The sequence below is a fragment of the Hypomesus nipponensis genome, chromosome 19 (genome assembly GCF_054491055.1).
Source record: "Hypomesus nipponensis isolate SF chromosome 19, ASM5449105v1, whole genome shotgun sequence".
NCBI lineage: Eukaryota > Metazoa > Chordata > Actinopteri > Osmeriformes > Osmeridae > Hypomesus > Hypomesus nipponensis.
The window spans coordinates 17,969,656-17,996,006 of record NC_140379.1 but is presented as its reverse complement, the minus strand read 5'-3'; the positions used below and the strand labels follow the sequence as shown (position 1 = coordinate 17,996,006).

Sequence of the window (26,351 nt, the reverse complement as noted above, 5' to 3'; positions counted from 1 at the left end):
ATTTAATGGATGTGTGCTTATCTGAATTCCCCAATTTCACTGTAATTCAATTCTGTATTTAAGATTTCATGGTTAAAAAAACAACAACTTTACATAGCATAATTCTTTGATTAAAAAAAAGTTTCAGCAATTTGGCCTAGTAAGTTATCTAGACTTTGATGTCTTTTCATCATCATCATCATCATCATCATCATCATCATCATCATCATCATCATCATCATCATCATCAATATCATCAGAAGCATGTTCTTCAGACTATTTACTTTCTTCTTTCCCGTTGTCTAATTTATAACAAATCATCTATGTTCTACAGTATAACATAGTTAAAACATCTTGTTTTTGCTCCACCTCTACCCCTAACTGTCGCTCTGTCATTTTGACAATATTAACTTTGATAGTAGACAAGCCTAAAATCTTAACAAGGAGTATATACCTCACCACAAACTGTATTCTACCACAATAATGTGTAAAGTAGAACTCTTTGTTCTACATGCTACACAATTCCCACTATACTTTTCTTTCATTCTTTCCTTCTCGCCTAGGCGGAGGGAAAAGTAGTTCCGACGTGTTGTATTAATTTGATTGAGCTGGTAAACGACTGTGCGACTGCAGTCCAAGACCAAGTTGACAACAATTTTCTGTGACCTGTCTTTATGACTGTTAAGATACAGACGTACTATTCTAGCTCTATAAACCATTTGTAATTTTTTTTATATGCTACGAAGACTATGTCGTGAACGCTCCTTCCTATACAACTATTACTACATTCCCTTTCCAGAGTCAATTAGGGCTTCCCCATCCCATCCAGCAAAAATGCAAGAGCAATCTAAGAGTTTGTTACTTTGGCCGCAGAATTTTTACTTTTTTATATAGGCTATATTCTATAGACTGCATATTATTATTATTGTAATATTATACGTAGTCTATTCATAAAGATTGAAACAGTTCTTATATGCTCATTAATATGGTGTGGTATGACATTGTATTATAGTCTGTTGTTTTGTATTGTGTTCTACACTAATTTACTAATGTAAAACACGATTTCCCCCAATATCCATGACTAAGTCTGAATTAGCTAATTGAATTTAAATACATGTGATTAAATCAAAGGGGCACAGATTCAAGTTAGAAATAGTTTACTTCACAATGTCACGGCACGACAGACTTATGCATGTTCCTTTGAAGTATCCTTAAATGGAATGTCATTCCAAGTCTGCGACCACTCCGCGTGGTGGTGTGTTTGCAGGGGACACCGTGTCACTGTTTTCAGCGGAAGGATACAACCCCGAATGTCATCGTTGTGCTGAGGCTTTAGCGAAGCAAAAATGTCTGCCTAAGGGAAACTCGCAAGTGACATATAGAGGATATTTGCGAACTAATATAGCGCAAACCACAATTTCACTGACTTTGAGACGCATTCGAAAGCAAACGAGGCTACTACTGCCACACCCGATCGCCCTAGTTGGAATTTCAAACGGAAAAAGGTAATATTTATAAGTGAGTTTGCCAGAAGGTTTCGGACTGGGTGAAAGAAGTTGGATTTAAGACAGACTGGAGAGTGTATGAGTGAATGATTGACATCTTACGCCAAAAACTGGGAAAGACATTTATCTCAAAGTATAGCCTAATGATGTGTTTTAAATATAACAACAAATTATAATTTACCAATTGATTTAGATCTGTAGACTTTCTCTACAGTAACCATGTGCATATGGCTCCATCAGTCCGCGCACCCATAAAGCAAAGCATGCTCCTAGCATTAGCCTAGTCTTTGGTATACAAGATAAATAAGTTAATTTGTTACAGATTCTCTTACAGAAGAGTGGAAGTTGTTTTGTTTAAGATATCCGGTAGTCAGTTAAAAACGATGTTGCAGATCTGATAAACTGCCAGGTTTTCTCAGTATTCTGCCTGTAATTAGGTGTCATCTCTACACACTCAAATCAACGTTGGGTTGGTGCCTCTTATTCGTGTTCATTTAAGAAGGAACTATTTATTGGCACATCATCTCAAGGATGGAAGACAGACAATCAGGCTTATAACGTTTCACTGTAATTAGGCCAATCTAGTGCTTGTTGCTGCACCTTTGCTTGGGTGATTTAGGTGAACTGCAATGTCATGTGTCACTGTTTTGACATAGGCGTCTAAGTCTAGACCGTAATTGAAAATATTTCACAGGACAATTCTGACGTTCCAGGTTATCTATTTTAGTTCAAAATACAGAACTCGTAGCCTATGTCCTATCCAAAGCTCTGCAAAGTGTTTTTTCTTTTTAGGTTTAAAGATCGCAAGGATGAATCCTCAGCAGCGGATTGCCGCTATCGGGACAGACAAGGAATTGAGTGACTTACTGGATTTTAGTGCGGTATGATTGTTGTCTATACCACATACTAGTTTGTATGTGTACTATTGCACCTCCAGTAAGACATATTTAATTAGAAATGTTCCTGAAATAGTATGCAGTATTGATCAGTATCTACATTTTTCCTGTTTTATAGATGTTTTCGCCACCTGTAAACAGTGGGAAAAACAGGCCAACCACCCTCGGAAGCAGCCAATTCAGTACGTCAGGTAGGATTTCAAACCATAAACTTACTTAAATCATGACTTCATATTTGTTTCTGTCATCTTCAAGTAGTGTTGGATGTTGGTAGTAAAATGCATCATGTTTACCCAGAATTATGTTTGGTAAAGAGAGGTTCCTTTCTTAGAAAAAGCCAAGAAAAAGGTGATTTTCAAACAAGTGTAACGTGATCAATTTCCCGCCTCAAAGTAATGCCTGTGAGTAGTGCACATCTGGTGCCTGAAACATGATACCTCCTCCTGGATTGATAGAATGACTATTGTTAGTATGGTGGAATAAAGAATGGTTAATTTGAGACATTTCAAATAGTTTTATCAACCCAACTGCTAATTGCTTGTATTTCATAACTGCCGTGTGAAGCAGAACTTTAGCCCTCACACCACAATGTTGTACTCTTGGTGTAATAATAGATATTTGGGTTAGGGTGATTTAGTTTCGATACCTTGTTGGCCACACACGTAGCACTGTTTCCATTTGACAGTAATTTTTCCTGTAAACCCAGTATTCAGTAAGGCGAGGGAGGGTTGTTTAGGCATGGTGGGTATGTGTTGATAAGTAATGCCAATGTTTCCTGCTTTCCTGTGGATCCTTGCTCAGCTGAAATGCCCCAGGACATTTATTCAGAGAACATCTATTGTCTGATGTGTTTCGAGAAAAAGACAACAATCAAGTATTATGTCTCTTCAATACTCTTCAATGTTTTATGTAAAGCAACAAAGCATTACTTGTCAGTTATCAGGACCATTAAGGACACACTTTTAGCTAAATCAAAGCATCAAGACAATTAAATAAAAATAGATATTTGTGAAAAAACTTTAGATGGTTACGGATGTGTTAGAGGGCTTTGCAACTCAAAAAGGAAACATGATGTCAGACTCTCCATTGATGTGTAATGCTTATAATCTTAGTGAATATGATGCTAACCAAGTCATTGAAATAATCTGTGTGACATTCATGGTGGTTTATTGGACATTTCTTAAGCATGTATTAGGAGCTATGCAGAAGTATTAATGCTTTATAATGTTCATATGATAAAGCTATACAGACAATGGCCGGGTTTCCCAGATTCGTTAAGAAGCTCTTAACGCTAAGAGCTTCTTAAGAGCATTCTAAGAACGCTCTTAGAATGCTCTTAAGAAGCTCTTAGCGTTAAGAGCTTCTTAACGAATCTGGGAAACCCGGCCAATATCATTTTGACAAGAGGCAATGCGTCAAATGGGGTTTTCATCACAAAAGCACAATGTATTCATATCATATTGTGTCAAATGTAGGGTTGTATGTAACTGAAATACTAGATCATAACCCATGACCAAATTATCTCCCCATCCAGATATGAATCCCACCAGCACTCTTACCAGCAATAGTCATTCTAAAACTTAAATCAAAAACATTCTAAAAAGCTTATTTCAGGAATTTGTTAAATTAGAGAAGGGATTTGCACTGAGTAACCTTTGCTGAAGGCTTTATAATTTAATATAGCATGGAATTCATGGACATCATGTGACTATCCACATTTAAGCCTGATGTGTTGAGCATGCACTCTGTAGCTTCCAGAATAGACCAGCATCATCATGGGGCTTTCTCTTTGGAATAGAAAAGAAATTGAGATGTTTATGAGACAGTGTTTTCACTGTCTGTTTCTGATGTATTTTGCAAATGAGAAATGAAAAGTAGTAATTTAGTCATGTCCTCTCCTATGTCATTAACCAGAAGACATGAACGGGGTGCTTTTGTTTATGATGTCCTGCAGGATTATGTTAAATGCCAACTCAACCTGTTTTATACCACACTTCACAAAACATATTTTTTATGTGTTTCTTGACATGCATTTAACCACAGCATACAACACTAATGTGAAGACACTAGTGCTTTTCTAGCTCACATAAAGACCTCTGGCTCTTCTTCTCAGGTACACAACTACCCTCAGAGCCCACCATTGCACTTTTATATTTGGAGAGCTATATCAGGAGTTGTCAGATCATGGTTTGCCCTCTCTGTCCCACTTACTTTAGTCTGGTTAATAGTTGTGCACCAACAATGATGTTATTTTTGTATAATGATGTTCTTCTATTACTTTCTGCTCTAAGATGAAGATTATATCATATTTTGTTCATAGTTCATACAAAATTGTAATCTTTTTAATGAAGTTTGGATCCTTGATTGATTATGGTATACACAGTATGTCTTGAGCCATTTAAAAAATCCAAGGAAGTTGGTATTTTCTAGCCTTTGCAAATTAGGCCCACAGTCAAAGAATTTAGTTATTTTGGAACTATTCAGTTATGTTTGAATGGAGTACCTTTCTCCTCTTTTAGGCTGACAGAATGTTTAAGATATTGTACTCAATGTTTAAGATCATTTTCATTGTACAATTTCCACCTCACCCACAAGCTAGTTTCCACCGTATTATTTACATATGTCAGGTTCTGTTATGTCATGAATTGGCATTCACAATGCTAGGGGTGGATACAAGGAGTTGATTCTGAACTAGACAGAAATTTTCCCTTTGGTGCTATAGACTCGTCAATTTCAATAACACCCTAACAAACTCTCTGTGTATCTACTTTTAAGCACATTCTTTAGCTGTTATTTCCAATGGATTAGAGAGAAAGGTGTTATATCTTATTCATTTTTAATAAGCTGTAGTGGAATATGAAAGTTTCATTCGTGATTATTTAGCAAGGATTGCTTTGTTCAGTTAAAGTACTGTGCTCTTGTTTTTTCAAGATTATTTCACGTACAAAACTACCCCTGCTCCACATTGCACAACGTGCAAAGATATTAAAGGTGACAAAACTCATCTTGAATGCAGCTTATCTTCAAAGCATTTTCAAAGGATTGTTTTTTTTTCTTCCGTTTTTTTTGTTTAAAGCAACTGCTAAGTCGCCCCTCCATTTAAGCATGTCTTAAAAAAAAAGGATTAGTTCAAAGAGATTCAATATTTGTAACAGAAAGTAGCTTTTGTGTCATTCTATTGAAAAATAACTTGAATTGGAACGTGAATCACTTATTCCATAGCCTGTTTCCCCATTTAGCTTGATTTCAGTTCTCATTGCTATAGTAAGAGTGTTTTTGTTCTGGCGTGTAGATTTTTGGTGTTGGGTGTGGGAATTCCATCTGTTTCAGATGCACACCTGTTATTGATTTATTAATAACAACACACAAATTATTCCAGACGTACACTCACTTTACAGAATGTTTGATTTCAGATTCAAAAATCTGAAATTTGATTTTAATTCAAAACGACATCGAATTAAAAATCATCTCCATATAATTTACAAATTTGATCTTATCGTATTTATTGCAGGCCTTTGCTTAATGTACCTCATTTCATGTTTGAAGCCTCAGAGTGTGATGCTGAAGGAATCCTTTTCTGCCTGAGGCGTCTGTTTATTTTTAGATAACCTGCAGCCTGCTCTGTGAACCACTGGACACACTGCGCTTGTGATGCCTTCAGATGGGAACCCTCCTCTGGCAGGCTGGCCCGCCACTGGAGGGAGGATTCTGAGAGAATTTGGACATCTCTCATTTATGTATCACAGGTCACCTCCTGACTTGGTTACGGAGGATCGTGCTGTTGCCATAGCAATGGAAGTCCTTTGAAGGCAGGTTACTTGGCATGGCTTTTGCATCTTTTTTGTCTGCCAAGAGGTTAGAGCATCAAAATAATGTCTCCTGTCACAGCAAATAAGACAGATTACTATCAGGCTTCACATAGGATATCATTATTTTTGATTGAAAAATCACTCTGTACATCAATGCCTAGATGTAAATTCTGGCCATTTTTAGAAGTCATGATTTGAGGGAGATGCTTCTTTTTCTGCATTTTGATGTGCAGTTAACTGTGTTGCTCAGTAAACCTTCACAGTGACGTTTGATGTTCTAAACCTGCCCATCTGTGCAGTCAGTCTGGTGGAGTTTTGTGCCTGGAAATGTCTCAGTTCAGAAGCGTATTTCTTTCACATGTGCAGTTTTTAACCGAGGTTATGAGATTTATAAAGGGAAAAGGCACCTGCTGTTATCATAACTATTAGTATTTTGCTCATATTCTGCTCCTTAGGCAGTCACCTTGGAGCATATTCTCAGTGTTATGGAACATGTAAGGGTAGTTGTAGAACATGTATGCAGTTGCACTGGTGGTCAACGCATAGAGCAGCAGTCTGCTGAACACACGTTCACCAGACTCACCCAAGGGAAGAGCTGGCCGGCTTTAGCTACCTCCGTCCTGACCGCTAATTGCTGGCCATACCCTCTGAGGATGTTTCTGAGGTGGGGGGGTCAGGGACGGGGGTGGGGGAGGATAAGGGGTCATCCAAGTGCCCGTGGCAGTTGCGTGCAGCCAGGCCTGGCCTATGTTGTCAACGATGGGCCTACTCGCAGGGGCTTCGATCGGGAGTAGCAGAGTGGAGGCTCGCGGGAGGGAATGAGTAATGACCTGGCTTTCTGACGTCCTGACGCCCGCTGTGGGAGTCAGCAAGCCCAGGATGCTGCTCCAGTCAGGGAGGGGTACCCAGGGGAGGGCGCTCAGCGGACGGGGCCTTCAGGGCCGGTTCAACAGTACACACTCTCAATCTCAGGAGGAGACAGAGATGGGACAGCCTAGAAGATCTGGGCTTTCTATGAGGAAGCGGCTGCTATCGAAGGGGAAATGCATATTATACCTTTGATGATTACATAAGAAAATCTGTTTTTGCAAAGACAGTACTATTTTCCTAGGGTGGCCTTAACGCTGCACCTGTAATGACACATGGCGTGCCAGGAGAGGTCTTGTTTGTGTCGTTCTGGCTGTGTGGGAGCGCTGCTCGGCCTCGAGTACTGCCGTCCAGAGTACAGTGATCACAGGTCGTCTGTGGACACCTCTCCCCCCACTGTCTGTTTGTATGTCTAGTTCTGTTAGTATATAAAGATGGGCAGGTTAGTAAGGAGAGGGTCTGACTGGTCAGTATATGCATGTACTGAGAGGATGGGTGTTGGAAAGCAAGATTAGAATGAGGTTTACCACCAACAAATATCTTATCTATTAGATATCCACCATATGAAATAGATTTATATCAGTTGTGTGTTGTTTTTGTGTTGTAAGATCACAAGTGTTTGCTCAGTGGGTTATCTTTGTCTCTATCACTACTTCCATCAGGCTTGTTCTCTGCTTTCTTTCATCGACTTTCTCTCTGTCTCTCTCTGTCTCTCTCTGTCTCTCTCGCCTTCTCTTTTTCAGTCTCTCGTTCTCTCTTTCTGTTTCTCTCCCCCCACCTATTTCCCCCACTCCCTGTCAGTCTGTCTGTCTCTCTCTCTCTCTCTCTCTCTCTCTCTCTCTCTCTCTCTCTCTCTCTCTCTCTCTCTCTCTCTCTCTCCCCCTCCCCCTCCCCCTCCCCACACACACACACACACCAACCCTTGCAGGTGTTGTGGTTAGTTTGGCAGCATAACGTGGTGTTGGGCTGAGCATGACCTGAGGCTTGATACATTTATCAGGATTTCCATTTCAGATACAGAAAATGCTGATGAGTAGAAGTCATTGTTGTGTGGGCCTAATCCCCAGCAGGGACTCGGACAGCCTCCCCTATGTATAGCTTTAGTTGCAACTGCGTTTGCACATAACATACTATGTTATTTTTAGGCCTAAGTCCTGAAATGATTTTTTCCCGTGCTGTGCAAAATACCAATCAAATTGAAGTTGAATCTCTTCTCTTTTAAAAGACTAGAGGATTAATGCGTACCACTGATTTGTTCCTGGTTTTAATTTGTCTTTTGAAGGATTTAGAGTAATACATTAAAAGACGATGGACTCCAGCTAAACCTTCTGTAAAGCTCTCAACTTTGAATTCATGCAACCTCATTTTTGTTTGTTACCATGGTAATTATTGTAATGAAGGGACAGATATTCGGGGGGGCTTTGTTGCATCACTGAAAGAGGGAAAGGGTGCAGCCAGAACAGATAGCTATAATATTTTCTAGATACAATTTTAAAAACGATTTTTTAAGGAAAAACAAATTGCAGGAGACAAAGACTTATCATTTCTTATATTTATGCAAATGTGTATTAGTATTTTGGAAGTATGAACGATAAATCATGTAGTGACATTTGGGTTGGAAATTGTTTTAGTTTCATTGTTTGTGTTAAGATCTGCAATATGGCCCAACTTTGAATCACCCATCCCTTTCCTTTTTTCTCATGGTTCCTTTACCCATGGCTATGTGGGGAATTGGAGCAATGGCCACCAGGTCTACTAGGTATGGTGGTACCATATCGTTTTCTGACCTCACTTCAAGTCCCAACTTAGTTGATCCCATTTAGTTTGATCCCATTGCCCGGATTGGAATAATGGAACACTGGAATACCTTACTTGTCTTTTATCAGAGCTATATCTTTTGGTGAGAGAACAAATGTACATTTTCGGAGCCTCTAGTAATATTTTTGTTATGAGGAACAAAAGTTGCGTGTGTAAACACATTATCACCAAGGCCAGGGCAACTTGGATTCTGGAATGGCCCTTACTCACTGACTGCTACTTTACAAACTGTGATTTGTAGTTTTCCTAAACCTCTACATAGACAGTTCCTGAATTGTTTATCCATAAGCCACGAAAAATGGAACTGAAATGGATTATCATTCAGCACACAACATTCCTATGCCATTAGGTTACTTGTCAGAATGGCCTATCGTAAGAAAGGGTGAAGTGAAATAATCAAATGAGAATCTTGTCTTGGCCTCGTTTTTAGACCCTCCCCCGTCCCCTCCCTCACTGACGGACAGACTGGACAGGAGAGATCCACCGGTCAGGAGCTCTGATTGAATGTCAGTCACTTCACCCCATCATCAGGATCAGCACACCATAAAGGCTGATGTCATATTTAGTCATTGAGCAGACGCTCTTACCCAGAGCGACTTACAGTAAATACAGGGACATTCCCCCGAGGCAAGTAGGGTGCCTTGCCCAAGGACACAACGTCATTTTTGCACAGCTGGGAATCGAACCAGCAACCTTCAGATTACTAGCCCGATTCCCTAACCGCTCAGCCACCTGACTCCCTTTTTTGTCAGACAGTAACACTTCTCCCCACACCCATCATGACCGTCACAGCCTGCTCTCTGATCCCCATGATCTCCTAGAAGAGCCAGTGATCAGAGAATCCCTGTCCTTTGGGACCTGCATGCTGCTGCCCAGGGGAGGCAGGCTTGGTCAGGGCAAAGAGGAGGAGGAGGGAGGCCTGGCTGGATGACTGTGTTAGATCACTGCAGTCCCAGGCACAGCAGTGAGACCCTCTCAGCCTCTCTGTGCCATAATCAGCTCTTTATGACCAGGAGCGCTGGAGTTGAGGAAGGCTGTGGATCAGCGGCCATATAGGGCGGAAAACTACAACTATCATGATGTTTTACATTTGCTTTCATCTCTGTAGAGATTGAAGTGTGTAACCTGTTTGTGGTGTGTCTGTGATAGCTCTCAGCTCTCTGATGATTGGTCTGATAGTGCTGTTAGAATAGTCATAAGACATAGCTCTGATTAAACCTACTAATGAGCAGCTCAATACAAATAAATCCCCCTGATGTAATAAACACTGTACTGATTGCAAGAACCCGCCTGTGGGTTTTGTTAGGCTAATCCTCTTGTGCTTCATGTGTGTTTTCCCCCCTCAATAAGATGTAAGCGTAGTGCATCAACAGATAGGGAGTTTAACAGCACATATGCTTGTCTGTGGCCCCAACCAGAACCTTTCCCAGTTAACCTCTCCGCTGAGTGGTTCGCGATTGAAGAGCTTTTACAGGTTCAACACCGAGCCTGCAATTATGAGTGGAAACTGTTTTGATGTAGCTGCTCTTGAAGTGGTGAGCCTGTGCAGGGATAGCACTTACCTTATTTATCCATCCTCTGTGTTCTCATAAACGTATTTCTCGACCTGTTTAGGGCCTTTGACATTTTAATGAAATATTATTGCATCTGGTATTGGAAAATGTTTTGGAGATGCACAAACATTGCAAAAAATAAATAAAAATGAATTACGTTAAATAAGAAAATAATTTATTCCGCCGAACTGCTGCTCCCTGGCAATTTATGTTGGCGGAGATAAATTCCTCATCTCTTTAGCCTGTGCGCTCCAGTTCCTGTGATGGAGCTCAAGGTTGGAGGAAGAAGCACCTTTCCTTCGTAAGCGATTGTGAACATATGGCGAGGGGCGCTGCACAGGAAGGAAGTGTGGAAATTGCAGGGAATGAGAGTTTGGATTAATGCGTCTGAACTGGGCATACCCAGACAAATGCAGCAGAACTGCACTGCCAGGACCCATCAAGGCCCTCCAAAGTGAGCCAGAGAGAGAGAGAGAGATAGGAAACCAAACATGAACCCTTGCTGACAGGGCGTGTGTTGTCCTTCCTTGCATCTATCACTGACAGAAGTTGGAGGGGGACATGTGGTGTACCAAAAACACAAAAGTGTGCTAAATAGAATATTTTGTAACAAATGATACTGTAAAATAATAGGTATATATGTTATACCTGCCATGTCAGTGTTATTGTTTTTTTTTAACATATTAAAATTTATCGCCTAATTAATGACGTTGAATGTAGTGGTGATCTCACCTAAGATAAATCAGGTTAGCATAAACATAAACATCCATTCTAATGCTTTTCCGCTATTAGTTTGGTTTATTTCAGGGTATGTTAGTCTTCCTCCTGGTAACAGTTAAGTCTTCTCCCCACACACGCTCCCCCAGCGAGGGCTGGTCCTCTCAGCCAACGGCTCCTGTGTTAGCGCGAGAGAGTAGGCTAGCTGTTAGATTGGAAGTGAACAACCTAAAATAGCTCCCTCCTCTGCATACAGTCAAATGGTCTCAAGCTGGGCTCCGTCGACGGGCTGGTCGCAGGCGCTCTTGTTAGACGCCACGCGTGACACGTTCAGATGCATATCTATCCCGCTCCACAGCGCGTCTTATGAATCTGCCCGCCTGCTGCCGACTGTTTGCTCAGACTTGGAGGGTATCCCAAAGGGGGAGCAGCCTTGTCATTTGCCTCTCTCCAGGCCTTGCTCTGTGACAGCGCTTTGTGGATGACTGGATCTGAGAGAGAGAGAGAGAGAGAGAGAGAGAGAGAGAGAGAGAGGCAGACTGGGAGCAAAAGAGAGCAGCAGAGAGAGGGAGGGAGGGGGCGAGGCTGTCTAATGAAGACAGTGCTGCAGCTTTGACAAGCCACTCATCACTACAGGTGGATGAGACGTTCCCTCAGCAGTCGCCCCGCGAACGCTTTTGTTGGTAGCCGAGTTGGTAGCAGAACTCTTTTTTTAATGATTAGGATGGTGAGCAATATTAACTGATTAGCTCTGTTTGTAATATTGTCTCTGATGACTTCCACTGTGTAGTTACTGACACTGCAGGCTCCTGCTTGATTTCCCAACTAATCAAACAACAATTGTCTTTTCTAATCCATGTATGTAGCTTTCCACAATTTGTCAATCACAATTTTAAATGATGCAAACTTTGTATTTCCTCATTAGTCCCAGCAACAGATAATAGTGAAGTATGTAGTTTGTAGTTTGTTTGGGCTCCATTTGCGGTAATGATGATGTTTCTTTGCCTGTATTTGGAGCAGATTTGGGGCCTCGGGTGAGGCGAGGCTGGACTGCAAAAGAGCCGGTAATGGCCCGGCTGAGGTAACCATAGTCCGTCATTTATGAGGTCGCTTCCCCGTAGGTCCGTATTGATCGCAGCCGATTTGCTCTGAATGTTTGTTTTCTTAGCAATTTCCAGCAGCGGAACAAAAAAAATAGCACGTTCTGACGAATGGTGCTTTGTGATGTCACGTCTGGTGTGCTTGTTGTTTTTTAGCCGGTGGCTGGTCCCAGGCGTGTGTGAAGTAACAAATGCGTTTCTTTTTTCAGTTGGGGTTTGCCAGAAAACAGGGGGGAACTCGTCACATTGAACAATCGATGTGGTGCCCTTTTGACTGTGTGTCTGAGGGGGAGGCCGACACCTGCTCAACAATTAAACTCCAGAGGAGATCAGACTTTGCCAAGAGAAATATTTGCCCACCATTCAAGGTTGTGTTCCCATGCGTTTGATTGGAGAATGAGGATGTGACATGTTTGTTCCTGACAGTCAGTTGGCAGGGTTCTGAGCAGTGTTTGTCCATACAGAGCCTCCCCTGCTCTCTCATGAAGCAGAGCAGCAGAGGTCTCACAGCAGCCCTCCAGTCCCCACCCAGCTCCTCAGATCAACACTAGAGATCACACTCATCCACTTCTGTCTACCATAGCTGCCAATCATGGTTTTCTTGTGCACAGACAATTAACACATTGCCAGGTTGACATGGTCTCTTGCCATAAGCAGCTATACTCGACTGTTTTCATTTTATTTTTTATCTGTATGCATTTTCTCTTTTCATTCTGTGAATAAACTCATGTTGGAATTTATTTGATTCACCTGTAAATTATTTTCATGTAGAAAGTTTAACATGGAGGTGGCCGTTTATGGCGTAAATCAATAAGAATATGATGTAATTTAAAAGTGTTCCCAAGTCCCATCTCCCATGGAGCATAAATACAGCTGGCATTCATTTCTTTGAGACTGCAGATACATGGTTTGAATGCATCTAGTTCGATTGGCGAGAACTGTTTGATCAGCACGATGTCCCTTATAATATACATCCATGTAATCTATTTTTGTCCTCTTGAAGAAATGCAATCTAGGAACACCATAACATGTTTTTATCCCCTGTTTCTTGGAAGGATATGTAATTGTTATTGCAGCGGAGATGCACAATTAATTTGTCGGCATATTTAATGCATTCAAACAGCTGACCTACAAGTCGTGCATCTGTTCTTCATGCCTAGCTGCATCAGATGTTGTCTGTGTCTAGAGTTATACCAGGCTTTGGGCAAAGTGGTGCAGAGATCTGTCAAGTTGGTTTCCGTTATTAACTCGTTTATACATTTAAGTTGTACAGAGAATGACTTTGTGATATATTATTTGAATCAGTGAGAGAGTTTTCTGATGTCCTGGGAGAGTGAAGGAAGGCTGTTTCCAACGGCTGCTAGACTTAGACACAGGAAAGACAAAGATTTGCACACAAAGTGGTACCCTTGCCAAGTCAAATCCATATTTAAATCCTGTTCTCACAGACACTGCATGTAAATGAACACTCTCTGGCATATCTCTGTGTAGTGGGGAAGGAGCCGAACTCAGCTAGTCGGGCTGAAGCATTTGTATCTGCATAATGTCTTTGTCTATTTCCTGTTCCTTTCTCTAATTGAGAAGAGGGTGTCTGAAATGCTTAGATGAAGGTCTTTACCACCCCCTCCCACACACACACACACACACACACACGCACACACTCAGTGTAGATGACGGTGCTGTCAAGGCAGCCCAGTGTTCCACTGTGCCTGGTGTGACCAGAGTGCTGTAAGGGTGAGGAGTGGAGAGATATGGTGGAGTTTGTTACAGCGCCGAGCAGAGCTGCCACTGACGTGAGTGACGGCTCTGCGTGCCGTACCTCTGAAGCCCTTCTGTTCACAGCACAGCGGCACGACACGGCCACCGCACTCCGTAAACCTGCCGCACACCGAAACACAACACGCGTGGCATCACCCCGATGAATGGCAGGTGAATGCGTGCCGTGTTTGGGTGCAGATCGGCCTGGATGAGAATGGTTTTAAATCAAGCCTAGCCGGAGTCTTTTATGTGCTTAACTGTTGGTGTGTGACCTCTGCCGGAGGTGTGTCATGACATTGGCCCTCTGTGGATGGTTAAATAGAGCAGCTGACTCATAACACTGTAAACCACATGGAGGAGGCTCCTTCCTCTCAGTCTGTTCAGCTGGGCCTCCTCTTGCCAGTCCTGAACGCACCCCGATTTCTATTTCTATCGTCTTGTTAGACCGCTGGCTGACAGTATGTCTTAGATGTTTGTTTTAATATTTGTAGCAGGGACTTTGGCGATGGATTCCACAGTAAGAATATAGCACCGACTTGTAACTATGTCTCCGAGGAGACCTTGCCTGTGAAGTCATTGTCTAAACTGTGAAAAGTAACTGTTGATTGAACCTGACTTTTCATCTTTGCATAAATATGGGTTTTTGTCTTTGGGTAACTTGGGTAGCTTGATCTTTTACATGAAACGAAATCTAAACATAACATTTCTCATCCCAACTGTTGACCAGGCCATATTACAAAGATGTAAGTTCCAAAATGAAAAGTATGGCTGTCTTCTCATTTCAGCCATCAGTTAAGTGTACAGTTGCAGAGCTTGTATCTTGTAGCAATTGTAGCATCATCAATCTGTTATGTATTTCTTCCTTTGTTGGCATGCCGGTGTGTGTCACAGTACAGTGACACAGTGACTGGTGAAATCAGACTTGTGCCATGTGAGATGAGAGAGAGAGAGAGAGGAGTCTGGGCCCCAGGGCAGTGGTGGAAAGTCAGGGTACAGACTGGAGACTAGAGCTGAGAGACTAGAGGCAGCTTGGGTATCAAAGACACTGCCTTTAGAGTCATGGGCCTCAACTCGGCTCCAAAATGTCAACCTTTCAGATTCATCTTTGCGTTTTTTGGTGTTGGGGGGATGTGTTGTTGATTGAAATTGACCTATATCCATTGTGTGAACTGGGAGAATGGTGGTGAATGACGGTTGCCTTGGACCGAGTTGAATGTTGCCTGCTGCACTGAATGGCTGGCCACCACATTGTCTTTGGCATGAAACCAAAATCGAGCCCACACACTGATTGTGTAATGTACTGTCAGACTCCCTTTTGCTTGGTGGAAGAGTCTACTTCTGCTCTTTCTTTCTGAAGGCCTTGTTTGTTCTGCACATGCAAATTCTGATCGTTGCTGTTTAGCAGGGTATGATCAGCCATGCAGCCAAGTGTCACGGTGGAGGCAACTGAATTCTTGTGTTTACTTGTCAAGAACGTTTTCACATAAAAAGACTAAACAAAAAACAACAACTTAAAAGTGGATTACAAGCCCTCAGAGAGTCTGTGTTCTGGTTTAAGGTTTTGTTTACCTCATGCGATAGCTATATTTGATTTTTCTTGAATACAATTCCCTGGAATCCGATATCTTTCATTTGAGAATGGAATCAAATGAATGGTATTGCAGTTTTCTAGTTGCAGGATGAAATTACAGAAGGGACAATCAATAACTTGCAAAATCTTGATGGCTCCCCTCTCTTCAATTATGTTCTCTATACTGGAGCCAGGGTGTGGAATGCTGTTACCTACAAAACAATATTGGTTTGAGCATCATGAACAATCCCAGAATCATCTCTTTTTTTTTACTGAACGGGCTCTGTAAATTGAATTTAGAAGGTCAGATATTATATTTGTTCATCACATAGCAGATGTTGAATTCATGCAATTTTGTCAAAGTCATTGATTTTATTTGTTTATCTATTTTCTTGTTCTGTCTTTGAAAGCATGGACAAAAAAAAAAGACAAAAAAAAGAAAGAGTTTCATCAAGTTTCAGAGCTCAGCTGTTTTGATAGGGCCAGGCCATACATCAATGCCAAATCACAGGGCTCCAGTTGCTCTCCAGCACATTTGAGCATGCACACATGCTAAGGAGTGCAATTTTTTTGGTCTGTGATTTATGTAAACCAAAATAAATGACGCAGTGAAAATTGCCCTTGTGCTTGGAAGTCTCAGCCTTCGAAGAGATGGCTGATAGATGAGTCTCCTGCCTGCTCTCCTGCCTGCTCTCCTGCCTGCTCTCCTGCCTGCTCTCCTGCCTGCTCTCCGTGGCTTGGCTCTCTGTGGCTTGGCTCTCTGTGGCGGTGCCTCCTCCAGGAGAGTGGCAGCTCTCTCTCTTTCTCAGCGACAGACATGAGTCAAGATGCACTCTCGTTCAACCAGGCCCCAGAGAGCCCATAGGATGTTGCTATGACACATGAAACAAGTGAAACATCATCGGACGGCCCTTTTTGAGTAGCCGCACAGTCGCTGACTGACAAAGAGATGCACATTGTTCCCAAGCAATCCTCTACCAATGTACAGTACCGTGTTTGATCAATAGAGCCTGCTGCTAATGTGCATTTTTGTAAACACATCATCTCTCTGTCTCAGCAGAGAAAAATACATCCTGTGAACATAATGTGCTCCTTATGTGTGTAGTCCAGTGCCATACAAGGAACGTATTTGGTTCCTAAGATGTATTTCCCTCGAGACGTGTCTATATCCCTGTGTGTGAGTGTGACAGAGCTGTGCATCTCCTCTCCCGACAGGTATGGACGAGCGTCCGGGCCAGGCCTCCTGGGCCTCAGGTGGCCAGTCCAGCCCCTCCTACCAGCCCTCCAGGGTAAGATCTGCACCCCCCTTCTGCTGCCTGGCCTTTCTGCTCCACAGCACCTCACTTAGCACTCATTACACCAACGTGTTACATTCTCCTTACTCGGAGGGATAGAGCGAGGGAGGGAGGGTGACTTTACCCCGTGTCAAGCGCCAGTCATGTTGTGGGACCTGTAATTGGCATAATTTCCCTTTCCAGCGTGACCTAATTGTATGGCAAAATATCCTCTTAAGTGATTGTTTTAAATATTTTGTCATTGCGTTCGGATTATTTGAGCTAAGCTGAAATATTAAGTATTTGTCAAGGGAGGCTGATTAATGTGGTGTGCCTCCGAATATTATGACAACATTGTGGAATTCTTGAGTTGGAGAATATTGCCCCATTTTTAGATCTGTTCCAGTATTATGGTTGAGGTGCAAATTATATTTTATGTAGTTCACTTCAATGAAATGAAATTATCGATTACCTACTTAAGATGAATGTTTCTCTAGAAATGAGTCCTTTTGTGGCACATTTTCAAAGGTTCCCAGTGTAATGTAATATTCCTTTATATTGTTAATAATAAAACATTTACATCACAATTGAATTGACGTCAGACATATTGCTAAATGTCTATATACAATTATTTCATGATAATAATAATAATGAAAATAGTGGAAGATACTGTGGCATTGTTCCACCTGCATTCCATAGCGTGAACATGTCTCAGTGTCTCTTATTTGTTTGTTTGTCTCTCACACATTGGTTGTTCCGGGTGCCCTGTATGAATTTCATTTAATGTCAATCTCCTGTCACTTTCCATCAGAAATCAGTTAAATGTCAGATCTGCTCAGTCCGCATTACCTTGTTTATTTTCCAATGCCCTTCCCGAATGAACATCTACAGGCTATGGCTCTATCGGCAGCCTGATTTGAATTATAAGATGGAGACGCTTGAGATATCTTTGCTCTAGGTGCATATAAATCACTGTTTCTGACATTGCAAGGGACGGGCATCAGTAAACAGACAGCTGTTCTCGCCTCCGTACTGCGAACACACACAGTCATGCAGACCTACACACAAACACACACCGTCATGCAGACCTACACACAAACACACACCGTCATGCAGACCTACACACAAACACACACTCACAGTTTGACATTTTGCACATGTATAAAAAAAATGCACAGGTAAAGACAACACAAATGTACCATGATGTTATGGATTGGGTTGTTTGTCCCCCTTTAATGTAGGTATGATCAACTTTATTACTTACTTGCGTCCGATTTTGAAAATGGGCTCTCATAATTACTAAGACGCATGTTTTCAGTTTGTGAGCCCAGTGACATGACAGGGCAATGCATGTGTCTTTTGGACAGACACATTCATTCTGCCATAGCCTACTTCACAGGCAGCTGTCGGTTCTACACTAGCAGGATATTCTCTGGTAAGAACTGAGAGGGAGTGTGGTCGCAGACCAGAATGATATTAGAGAAAGCCTCAGTGCCTCCTGTGCCTGGTCTTTCCAGCCAGTGAAACGTTCATCCGGATGACTTTAACCAAAGAGAATGAAGCCAATCTCTTTAATCCCCGGGCACATTTGAACTCTTGACTGCTCCATGAAGTCTGTCCATTCATCACTCTGTCTGTCCACACAAAACAGACTAGGTCGGCTCTTTGTGTTTCTGGCCTGAGTGATGCTTTGCAATGAATAATGCCCCCTCCCTCCCTCCCTCCCTCCCTCCCCCCCCCCGCCCCCCCGCACAGGGCTCAGTTGTAAAGCAGCACACCTCCGGACCTTGTGTTACTGTGTACATCCGCAATGTGCTGAACGCACACAGTCTGGATATGGTCTGTTGTCTGTCGTGCACCGTACTTACTCCTTGCTCTATATCAAGTAGAATTCACTGGACATTCAGTGTATCCACGTCCTCAGTTGATCCACATCCCAATTTTGCCTTAAGCATGGCGTGCTTTCATCTTCTGTTCTTCTTTGCTATCTTGGATGTTGAAGAGAAGGAAAGGCATTGAGCTTGTGTTTTTGATGCTGAGTACAGCAAGCAGGAAGAGAGAGAGAGAGAGGGGTCTAGTCCAGACCCTTTTAAAATCCATCACAATCGTAAAGCACTTTGCTGCCATTCCGATTTTTTTGGGGGGGAAATGTTTTAACCTAATAGAGGCTGGTAACTTTCCTTTCCTTCCCAGGAAGAGCCCATTCCGCTGAGTCTGAGTTGGAAGGAGGGAGTCGAGTTCCCTGTGCTGCTTTTGAGCTGTTGTGCTAGAAGCGTGTGATTAGTGGACTGTGAGCGCCCCCCCCCCAGCCCCGCCATGCTGACCTTGGCTCTCAGCCAGTCTCTGCATCCCGGGCAGCTGTGACTGCAGGCTGTCCGTCTGACAGCCGGGGCTCTGCCCAGTGCCACCGCAGGACCCAGGCCCCCCCCCCCCCCCCCTTCCACCCGGCCACGCCACCCTCCCACTCACGTCCATCACGCCCCTATCGGCCGTCCCCAAGCCTCCGTGTGCAGGGACACCTTCACCTGGAACGCCACATGCCATCTCCGAGATGACTTTTTAAATGCCGCCGCGCGAGATCGGGGGCAAGGCGTGAGCTGTGACCCGCATGCTTAAGCAGTGATCTGACAGTTCTGTTGCCGGCGGTAACCGGGCCCCATGGTCATCCTGACAGCATGTGTTAGTGTCTGAGATCGACGTGGGCCAACGCTGGTTAGGGATGACGAGGCTCCTGTGATTGATGATCTAATGGTCCCAAAGGATCAGGCCCACAGAGTGGAGGCTGGGTGAGGCCGCCCTGACCATTATCCCCGGCCTTTCTTCTCCTGTCCCCCCCTTCCCTGCCCCTCCTGTCTGGCCTTTTCCTGCTCTGTGGCAGCTTTCACCACCAGCGGAGGAAAGATCCGGGGGAGAAACGGAAGACTTTTGATGTCAAGATTAAGTTGTTCATTACAGTGCTTTGTTTTCTTCTGTTAAATGTCAGTGGACTCTCACGTACTCTGCATTGTGGTAAAAATAGAGATTTTCTTAGGTTGTTGTCCCTGTGTGTTGTCTGTGTGTGTGTGTCTGTGTGTTAACCATGGTGTTATTAGTGTGTCCCTTCATGGCGTGATTAAATGAGAGTGCGGCCTGGCAGAAACACAATAGAGATTCTCAGTGGATTTCCTCGACACAGCACAACACTCCGCTGCCTTTGAAATGACTCCATCACCATCCACTCTCCAAAAAGAAGATGGATAATAAGATTTACTTTTTGACTGTATGTTGAATGCAGAGGGTATGAGTTGGTGAAAAAAGCTCTATAGAAATTCAAGCCCAGTGCAGCTCGGTCCCTCTGCTGGGAGTTAATGTAGTTTGGGGGGACGCATTTGACTGGAGCGCAGGAGGATTTTCACAGGGCCTGGGATTAGCACTGCTACAGAGTATCTTTTATTGCAGGGGACCCTGAGTTTTCAAAGACCATACTGTGACCGATATTTAGACCTAAGCCCCTGAAGCTGATAACTGTCATGAAAGGGCACTGTTCAGCCATGGGAGAAAAAAGGCAATTTTTTAAGCTGCAGGTACCTTGGTAGGATGGAGGGGCTGTTCCATCATTTTTTTTTTTTCTTTTTCAAACAACACTTGAATATAAATATTTTTAATAAAAATCTTAGATTATTGCTAGTTATTTATTTATGTATTCATTTACACCATGTATAAGAGTATAGGAATATATTTAAAAATGATATAGAGATAGCGTCACTACTTTATTACACACTTGGATTAGTTCATTTAAGATATTTGTAAACAATGAAGTTCTTGTGTGAAATGAACGAATATGCCAGTCACCTCAGGCCATTTCAAGTGTAAAAACGATGCTACGTGTAAGTAAGTGTAAATGTTGCTAAGCAACAACATGACTCGAGTTCTCATTAGCTTAACAAATAACATTAGCGTGCTTTAGTCTTACATCATCTTCATCGAGAGTGGTTGAATCTCACTAGGCCTGCAACACTGAAGCCTGTCTGAATGATGCTCTGCCGAATCTTCACCAAGGGCAGCGATTGCTCCTAATTGTTTCATCCGTATGTGAATGTGTTTGTTGGTGCGTGCATGTTCCGATCCATGTAATGTGTATGTACAATTAAGATGTCAAAATCACCCTCTCTAAAAAGCCCATTTCCTCTCTAGATTCCGAGAATTACACATGGATCATTAACCTTGTGTTTTCTAACTCTACAAACATGTGGCGAACGCTACGAGACGCTCTTCTGGACAGCAGTTTTACTGCGTTAACAATCAGCCAGAGATTCAAGAAGTGTTTTTTAATGATGGAAAAGAGAAAAATGGACGGTTTGAGGGGACAGTTGACCAATCGTGTTCTTCTTCCTTAGTAATTAGAGGAGTGTCATAGCACTCAATTAGTGAAGCAGCCTAATAATGTGTTTAATACTGTGATCTCTCCCCCCAGGGGTTTGCAGACAGCCCTCATTATGGTGATCACTTGAGTGACAGTCGATTAGTGTCCCATGAAGGATTGTCCCCGACACCTTTTATGAACTCCAGCATAATGGGTAAGTAGGTGATTCACACTACCTTGCCCCTCACATGCCCTGTGGTTGCGCACACCCATGTTTTCAACCAGAACCCCTGTAGTCCTGTATGTGGCCCTGTATGGACCAGGGCTGTCACACATCTGCAAGTGGCAGCCCCTACAGCGCTGTTGGGCCAAAGAGCGTTCTATTCTGTTCTCTCCCCCTCTGTTCCCATTTCCCCTCTCTCTCCTTCTCTCCTGCTCTGTCTCTCTCTTTCTCTCCCCCTCTCTCTCTCTCCTCGCCCGTGCTCGACGTCCTCGTTGCTGACCCTCCCCCAGGGTGTCAGCCATCAGTACAGCTTTCCATCACAGAAGACTGTCTTCCAGACATCCAAAAGCCATTGGCAACTTCTAATGGAGAAGTGATGGGGACAGTGATGAGGGTGGTGATGATTGGGATGATGGGGATGGTGAGGAGGACGGTGGTGGTGATGATGCGGATGGAAGGGTGGTGGTGATGGTAGTGATGAAGGGGATGATGGGGATGGTGAGGAGGTGGTGATGGAGGTGATGATGGGGATGGTGAGGAGGTGGTGGTGGAGGTGATGATGGGGATGGTGAGGAGGTGGTGGTGGGGGAGGTGATGATGGGGATGGTGAGGAGGTGGTGGTGGAGGTGATGATGGGGATGGTGAGGAGGTGGTGGTGGAGGTGATGATGGGGATGGTGAGGAGGTGGTGATGGAGGTGATGATGGGGATGGTGAGGAGGTGGTGGTGGAGGTGATGATGGGGATGGTGAGGAGGTGGTGGTGGAGGTGATGATGGGGATGGTGAGGAGGTGGTGATGGAGGTGATGATGGGGATGGTGAGGAGGTGGTGGTGGAAGTGATGATGGGGATGGTGAGGAGGTGGTGATGGAGGTGATGATGGGGATGGTGAGGAGGTGGTGGTGGAGGTGATGATTGGGATGGTGAGGAGGTGGTGGTGGAGGTGATGATGGGGATGGTGAGGAGGTGGTGGTGGAGGTGATGATGGGGATGGTGAGGAGGTGGTGGTGGAGGTGATGATGGGGATGGTGAGGAGGTGGTGATGGAGGTGATGATGGGGATGGTGAGGAGGTGGTGGTGGAGGTGATGATGGGGATGGTGAGGAGGTGGTGGTGGAAGTGATGATGGGGATGGTGAGGAGGTGGTGATGGAGGTGATGATGGGGATGGTGAGGAGGTGGTGGTGGAGGTGATGATGGGGATGGTGAGGAGGTGGTGGTGGAGGTGATGATGGGGATGGTGAGGAGGTGGTGGTGGAGGTGATGATGGGGATGGTGATGATGGGGATAGTGAGGAGGTGGTGGTGGAGGTGATGATGGGGATGGTGAGGAGGTGGTGGTGGAGGTGATGATGGGGATGGTGAGGAGGTGGTGGTGGAGGTGATGATGGGGATGGTGAGGAGGTGGTGATGGAGGTGATGATGGGGATGGTGAGGAGGTGGTGGCGGGGGAGTTGATGATGGGGATGGTGAGGAGGTGGTGGTGGAGGTGATGATGGGGATGGTGAGGAGGTGGTGATGGAGGTGATGATGGGGATGGTGAGGAGGTGGTGGTGGAGGTGATGATGGGGATGGTGAGGAGGTGGTGGTGGAAGTGATGATGGGGATGGTGAGGAGGTGGTGATGGAGGTGATGATGGGGATGGTGAGGAGGTGGTGGTGGAGGTGATGATGGGGATGGTGAAGAGGTGGTGGTGGAGGTGATGATGGGGATGGTGAGGAGGTGGTGGTGGAGGTGATGATGGGGATGGTGATGATGGGGATGGTGAGGAGGTGGTGATGGAGGTGATGATGGGGATGGTGATGATGGGGATGGTGAGGAGGTGGTGGTGGAGGTGATGATGATGGGGATGGACAGCTTTGGGGTTTGTTAAATTGTCTTTTTTCTATCAAAAACTATTATGTTGAGCCTCGTTCTCTTTTCGGCTCTGTCCTGGAGGACCAATAAATAAGCCTATCATAAAAGCCTTTTTCAAACCACCAGTGATTTCATTCAGATCTGAATTCTTTCAGAGATTTATGATGGTGAACTTACTGGTGCAGATTCCCATCTAACCTACTGTATAACCACTGTGTCTAAGAACGATAATCTAAAACAACTTCCCCAGCCTAACCCCGATATCATATATTTTTAAAATCTCAATGGTTGACTACAATTTCTAAAGGCTGTGTTTTGTCCCTTCCTGTGTGATAGATATATTTGAACAATTAAAAGCAATATATGACCCAGCCTTTTCCCCTGGCGTCATTGTGATGTGTTAACACTTGACAGGTTTATGGGCGACTGGATCTGGGCTCATTGTAAGACGGCCCTGGAGACTGGTTGCCATGCAAGGTGGTTAGTTTACGGATGGGTGCTGGTGCGGCAGGCGGTGAAATGTTATCTTTGGAGCGATTGATCACAGGATGCGTTCAGGAGGCAAGGATCCTCACAGCCCCTCACCCTTGCCTGTAATTATCCATATAAGTAGCAGAATATGGAAATGATCTGCTACAATGATGTGTCAGGGAATTAGGCAATCTGATTGTGTGCGTAAATTGCCTATGCTTATCTGAGGCCAGGATTGGGAGATGAGCCCGCTCTTATCAAATTGAATTTCAGCAGTAATATCTGGGATTTACATGGAATTACGTAGTTACGTGGAGCAACCTTATTAAATCAAGCCTGAAAGGTTATTCCTCACCCATGGAAGAGTTGGAAGAGGCAGGCAGGGGCTTAATACAATTAAGCATCACAATTAGACACCTAGTATTTCCAGGGGAACTTCGTGTTGTTTGTGTACATGACCCATTTGTGTGTGATCTCAGCATAGCAGTTTTAAAACCGAGCCACGGTAATCTAAAGTGGATTATCTAAATCCAAATCCCAATGGTCTGGAGTTTCCCTCAAGAAAATGATGTGGCTGCATTGTTTACCTTTTCCTCGTCCATGCTACACCTCTCAACAGTGTACAGAGCAGGAACGTGAATGACAGACAGTGAACCTAGTATGATTTCATAGAATAACAAACTCAGTCACACTGGTTCTGTATTGTACTGGGGGGCAGAATGGGTATTGTTTAGGCTGATATGATTGTAGATATTGTTGAGGGGCCTCATGCTTCACTGATATGTTTGCAGGTGGAGCGAGACAATGGCCGTCTCTGACTCACAGCCTTGTGGGTGCGAGAGAGGGGGCTGACTCACAATGGCCCCGGAAACCTCATTGACTGCTTTGGAAAAACATCGAAATCAGCTTTAGTTCAGATAAGATTTCTTGCCTCCTAAGACCTACTTAGACGGAGAAAAGCCAGCTCTCCATTGTTTTGCCTTTGTTACATGTCTTTCCTCTTCCATTTTCCAGCATTCGTTTTATTTCGATGGTGTCGAGCCTGCAGTGGAGATGGTAGGTGGGGTTTGAGTAGACTTGACTGAATCGTAAAGTGATGTATGAAACTCTGAAAACAGCTTGGGGTTAGTTGAGGTCAGCTATTGTCAAGGAACTTGTTACAGTTTTTACTGTTTAACAGATGGCTGGCAGGGACTGATTTGACTTGCTATGTTGAATGAATGTTCTAACCAGCGGTCATTGCAAGACATGGAATAATGTAAGCTCATTTTAGAGGTCATTGTAGTTCATGTTTGCTGATATTCATCAAACAACACTTAGAGCAATAAACTGTTGACAACATGGCTGCATGGTGCGTGGATAAACGGTCTCTACGTCACATCTTTTAGTATCCGTGACCTCTTCTGCAGTCTGTCCTCGTGTCCTCCCAACAGCACATGTGTGTTCGTGGCCTGGCCCCCTCACTAGTGAACTCGTGGGTGGTGAGGATGAGGAAGGGACAATTCAAACTGACAGCCAGCCAGGGAGCTCCTAGTGACGACACGCGTCCCTGCCGGGGTGATCCAGAGTGTCTGAGCAGGCCAGAGGTCAGTCAGTCTGGCCTCACGTGCCCCCATCCACTCCCTGCCCTCCCCCCGCTCCAATCCTCTTACGGCACCACGCATCCTCCAGGGCAGGCTGGCCCAGGGATGCAGGCCTGCAGGTGTCTGCCCCACCGGCCCTGCAGTGGACGAGCTCCACGCTGCTCTCTCAGCTGTTGGTCATTTGATCCCCCCGTGACGAGGACCCGGGCAGTGTGGATGAGGGGAGGCTGAGGGGCCAGCAGATACCACTCTCCCACCACTCTCCCAGCCCTCAGAATCAAGTGCTGAGCTGCAGAGAAGAGTCTTTTTTGCGTTCAGTCTCTCTACTCAGTTTGCCGCTAATGTACAGTATTGCGTCCCAACATTGATTCCTGTGTTACCTGCTGTAAAATCCTTACGAGGCAGGCTTCTAGAAAGGTAAGCAGGTTCCTGAAGTGTTTATGAGTGTCAATCTGAAGTGAGACTGTACACGAGGGTGGGGGAGGGGGGTGCTGTTGCGTAAGGCTAGCTGTGAGTAGTTGTTTGAGGCAATATTTAATAAGCTCTAATCCAGCTTTAGATTAAATACAAATATGCAGATAGGGAATCCTGCCTCTTCAGCAAATGCAGTATTTACTGGTCAAACTGAATGTGATCACAAAGAGAAACTGGTTTAGTCCTTTGTTGATATTCAAGACACATGGCACAGTTGGCTAAAGAATACACTTATTTTGGCTCTGGGGCATACAATACATCATACATATAAAATATAGTCCGGAATAGTCTAGTATAATTAGTATTCATGTCATGTCAAAGTTACAGTGAAAACACTCCTATTGTACGGTTAGTTGCATAGAGAACATGGCGTGTTTCTGAAATGTTGTTTTCTGTAGGCAGTGGACCAGTAGTGAGTCAGATGGATCACAAAGACAACCTGGATTTACCTGGATACCCAGGTTTAGAACCTGCATCAATCCTGTTGTAGAGATGAGAGGCTAGTGGTTGGCAAATACCCATCTCATGTAAATAGAGCAATTAGTGTGCGTGTGTCTGTG

General features: G+C 44.0%; 1 protein-coding gene across 2 annotated transcripts in view; it reads left to right on the top strand.

Moving 5' to 3' along the window:
- The first annotated feature begins 1,282 nt into the window (after positions 1 to 1,282).
- The window catches only part of tcf12 (transcription factor 12), a 75,242-nt gene continuing 50,173 nt past the window's right edge, over positions 1,283 to 26,351 (top strand). Inside the window, exons 1-5 of one of the 2 annotated variants that reach the window (XM_084681902.1) lie at positions 1,283 to 1,484; positions 2,277 to 2,365; positions 2,499 to 2,562; positions 16,788 to 16,861; positions 21,300 to 21,402. In XM_084681902.1, coding sequence (XP_084538028.1) covers positions 2,294 to 2,365; positions 2,499 to 2,562; positions 16,788 to 16,861; positions 21,300 to 21,402 — 313 coding nt within the window. In that variant the 5' untranslated portion in view covers positions 1,283 to 1,484; positions 2,277 to 2,293. Of the gene's footprint in view, positions 1,485 to 2,276; positions 2,366 to 2,498; positions 2,572 to 16,787; positions 16,862 to 21,299; positions 21,403 to 26,351 lie in introns of both variants that reach the window. The other variant, XM_084681901.1, reaches the window with a different exon arrangement.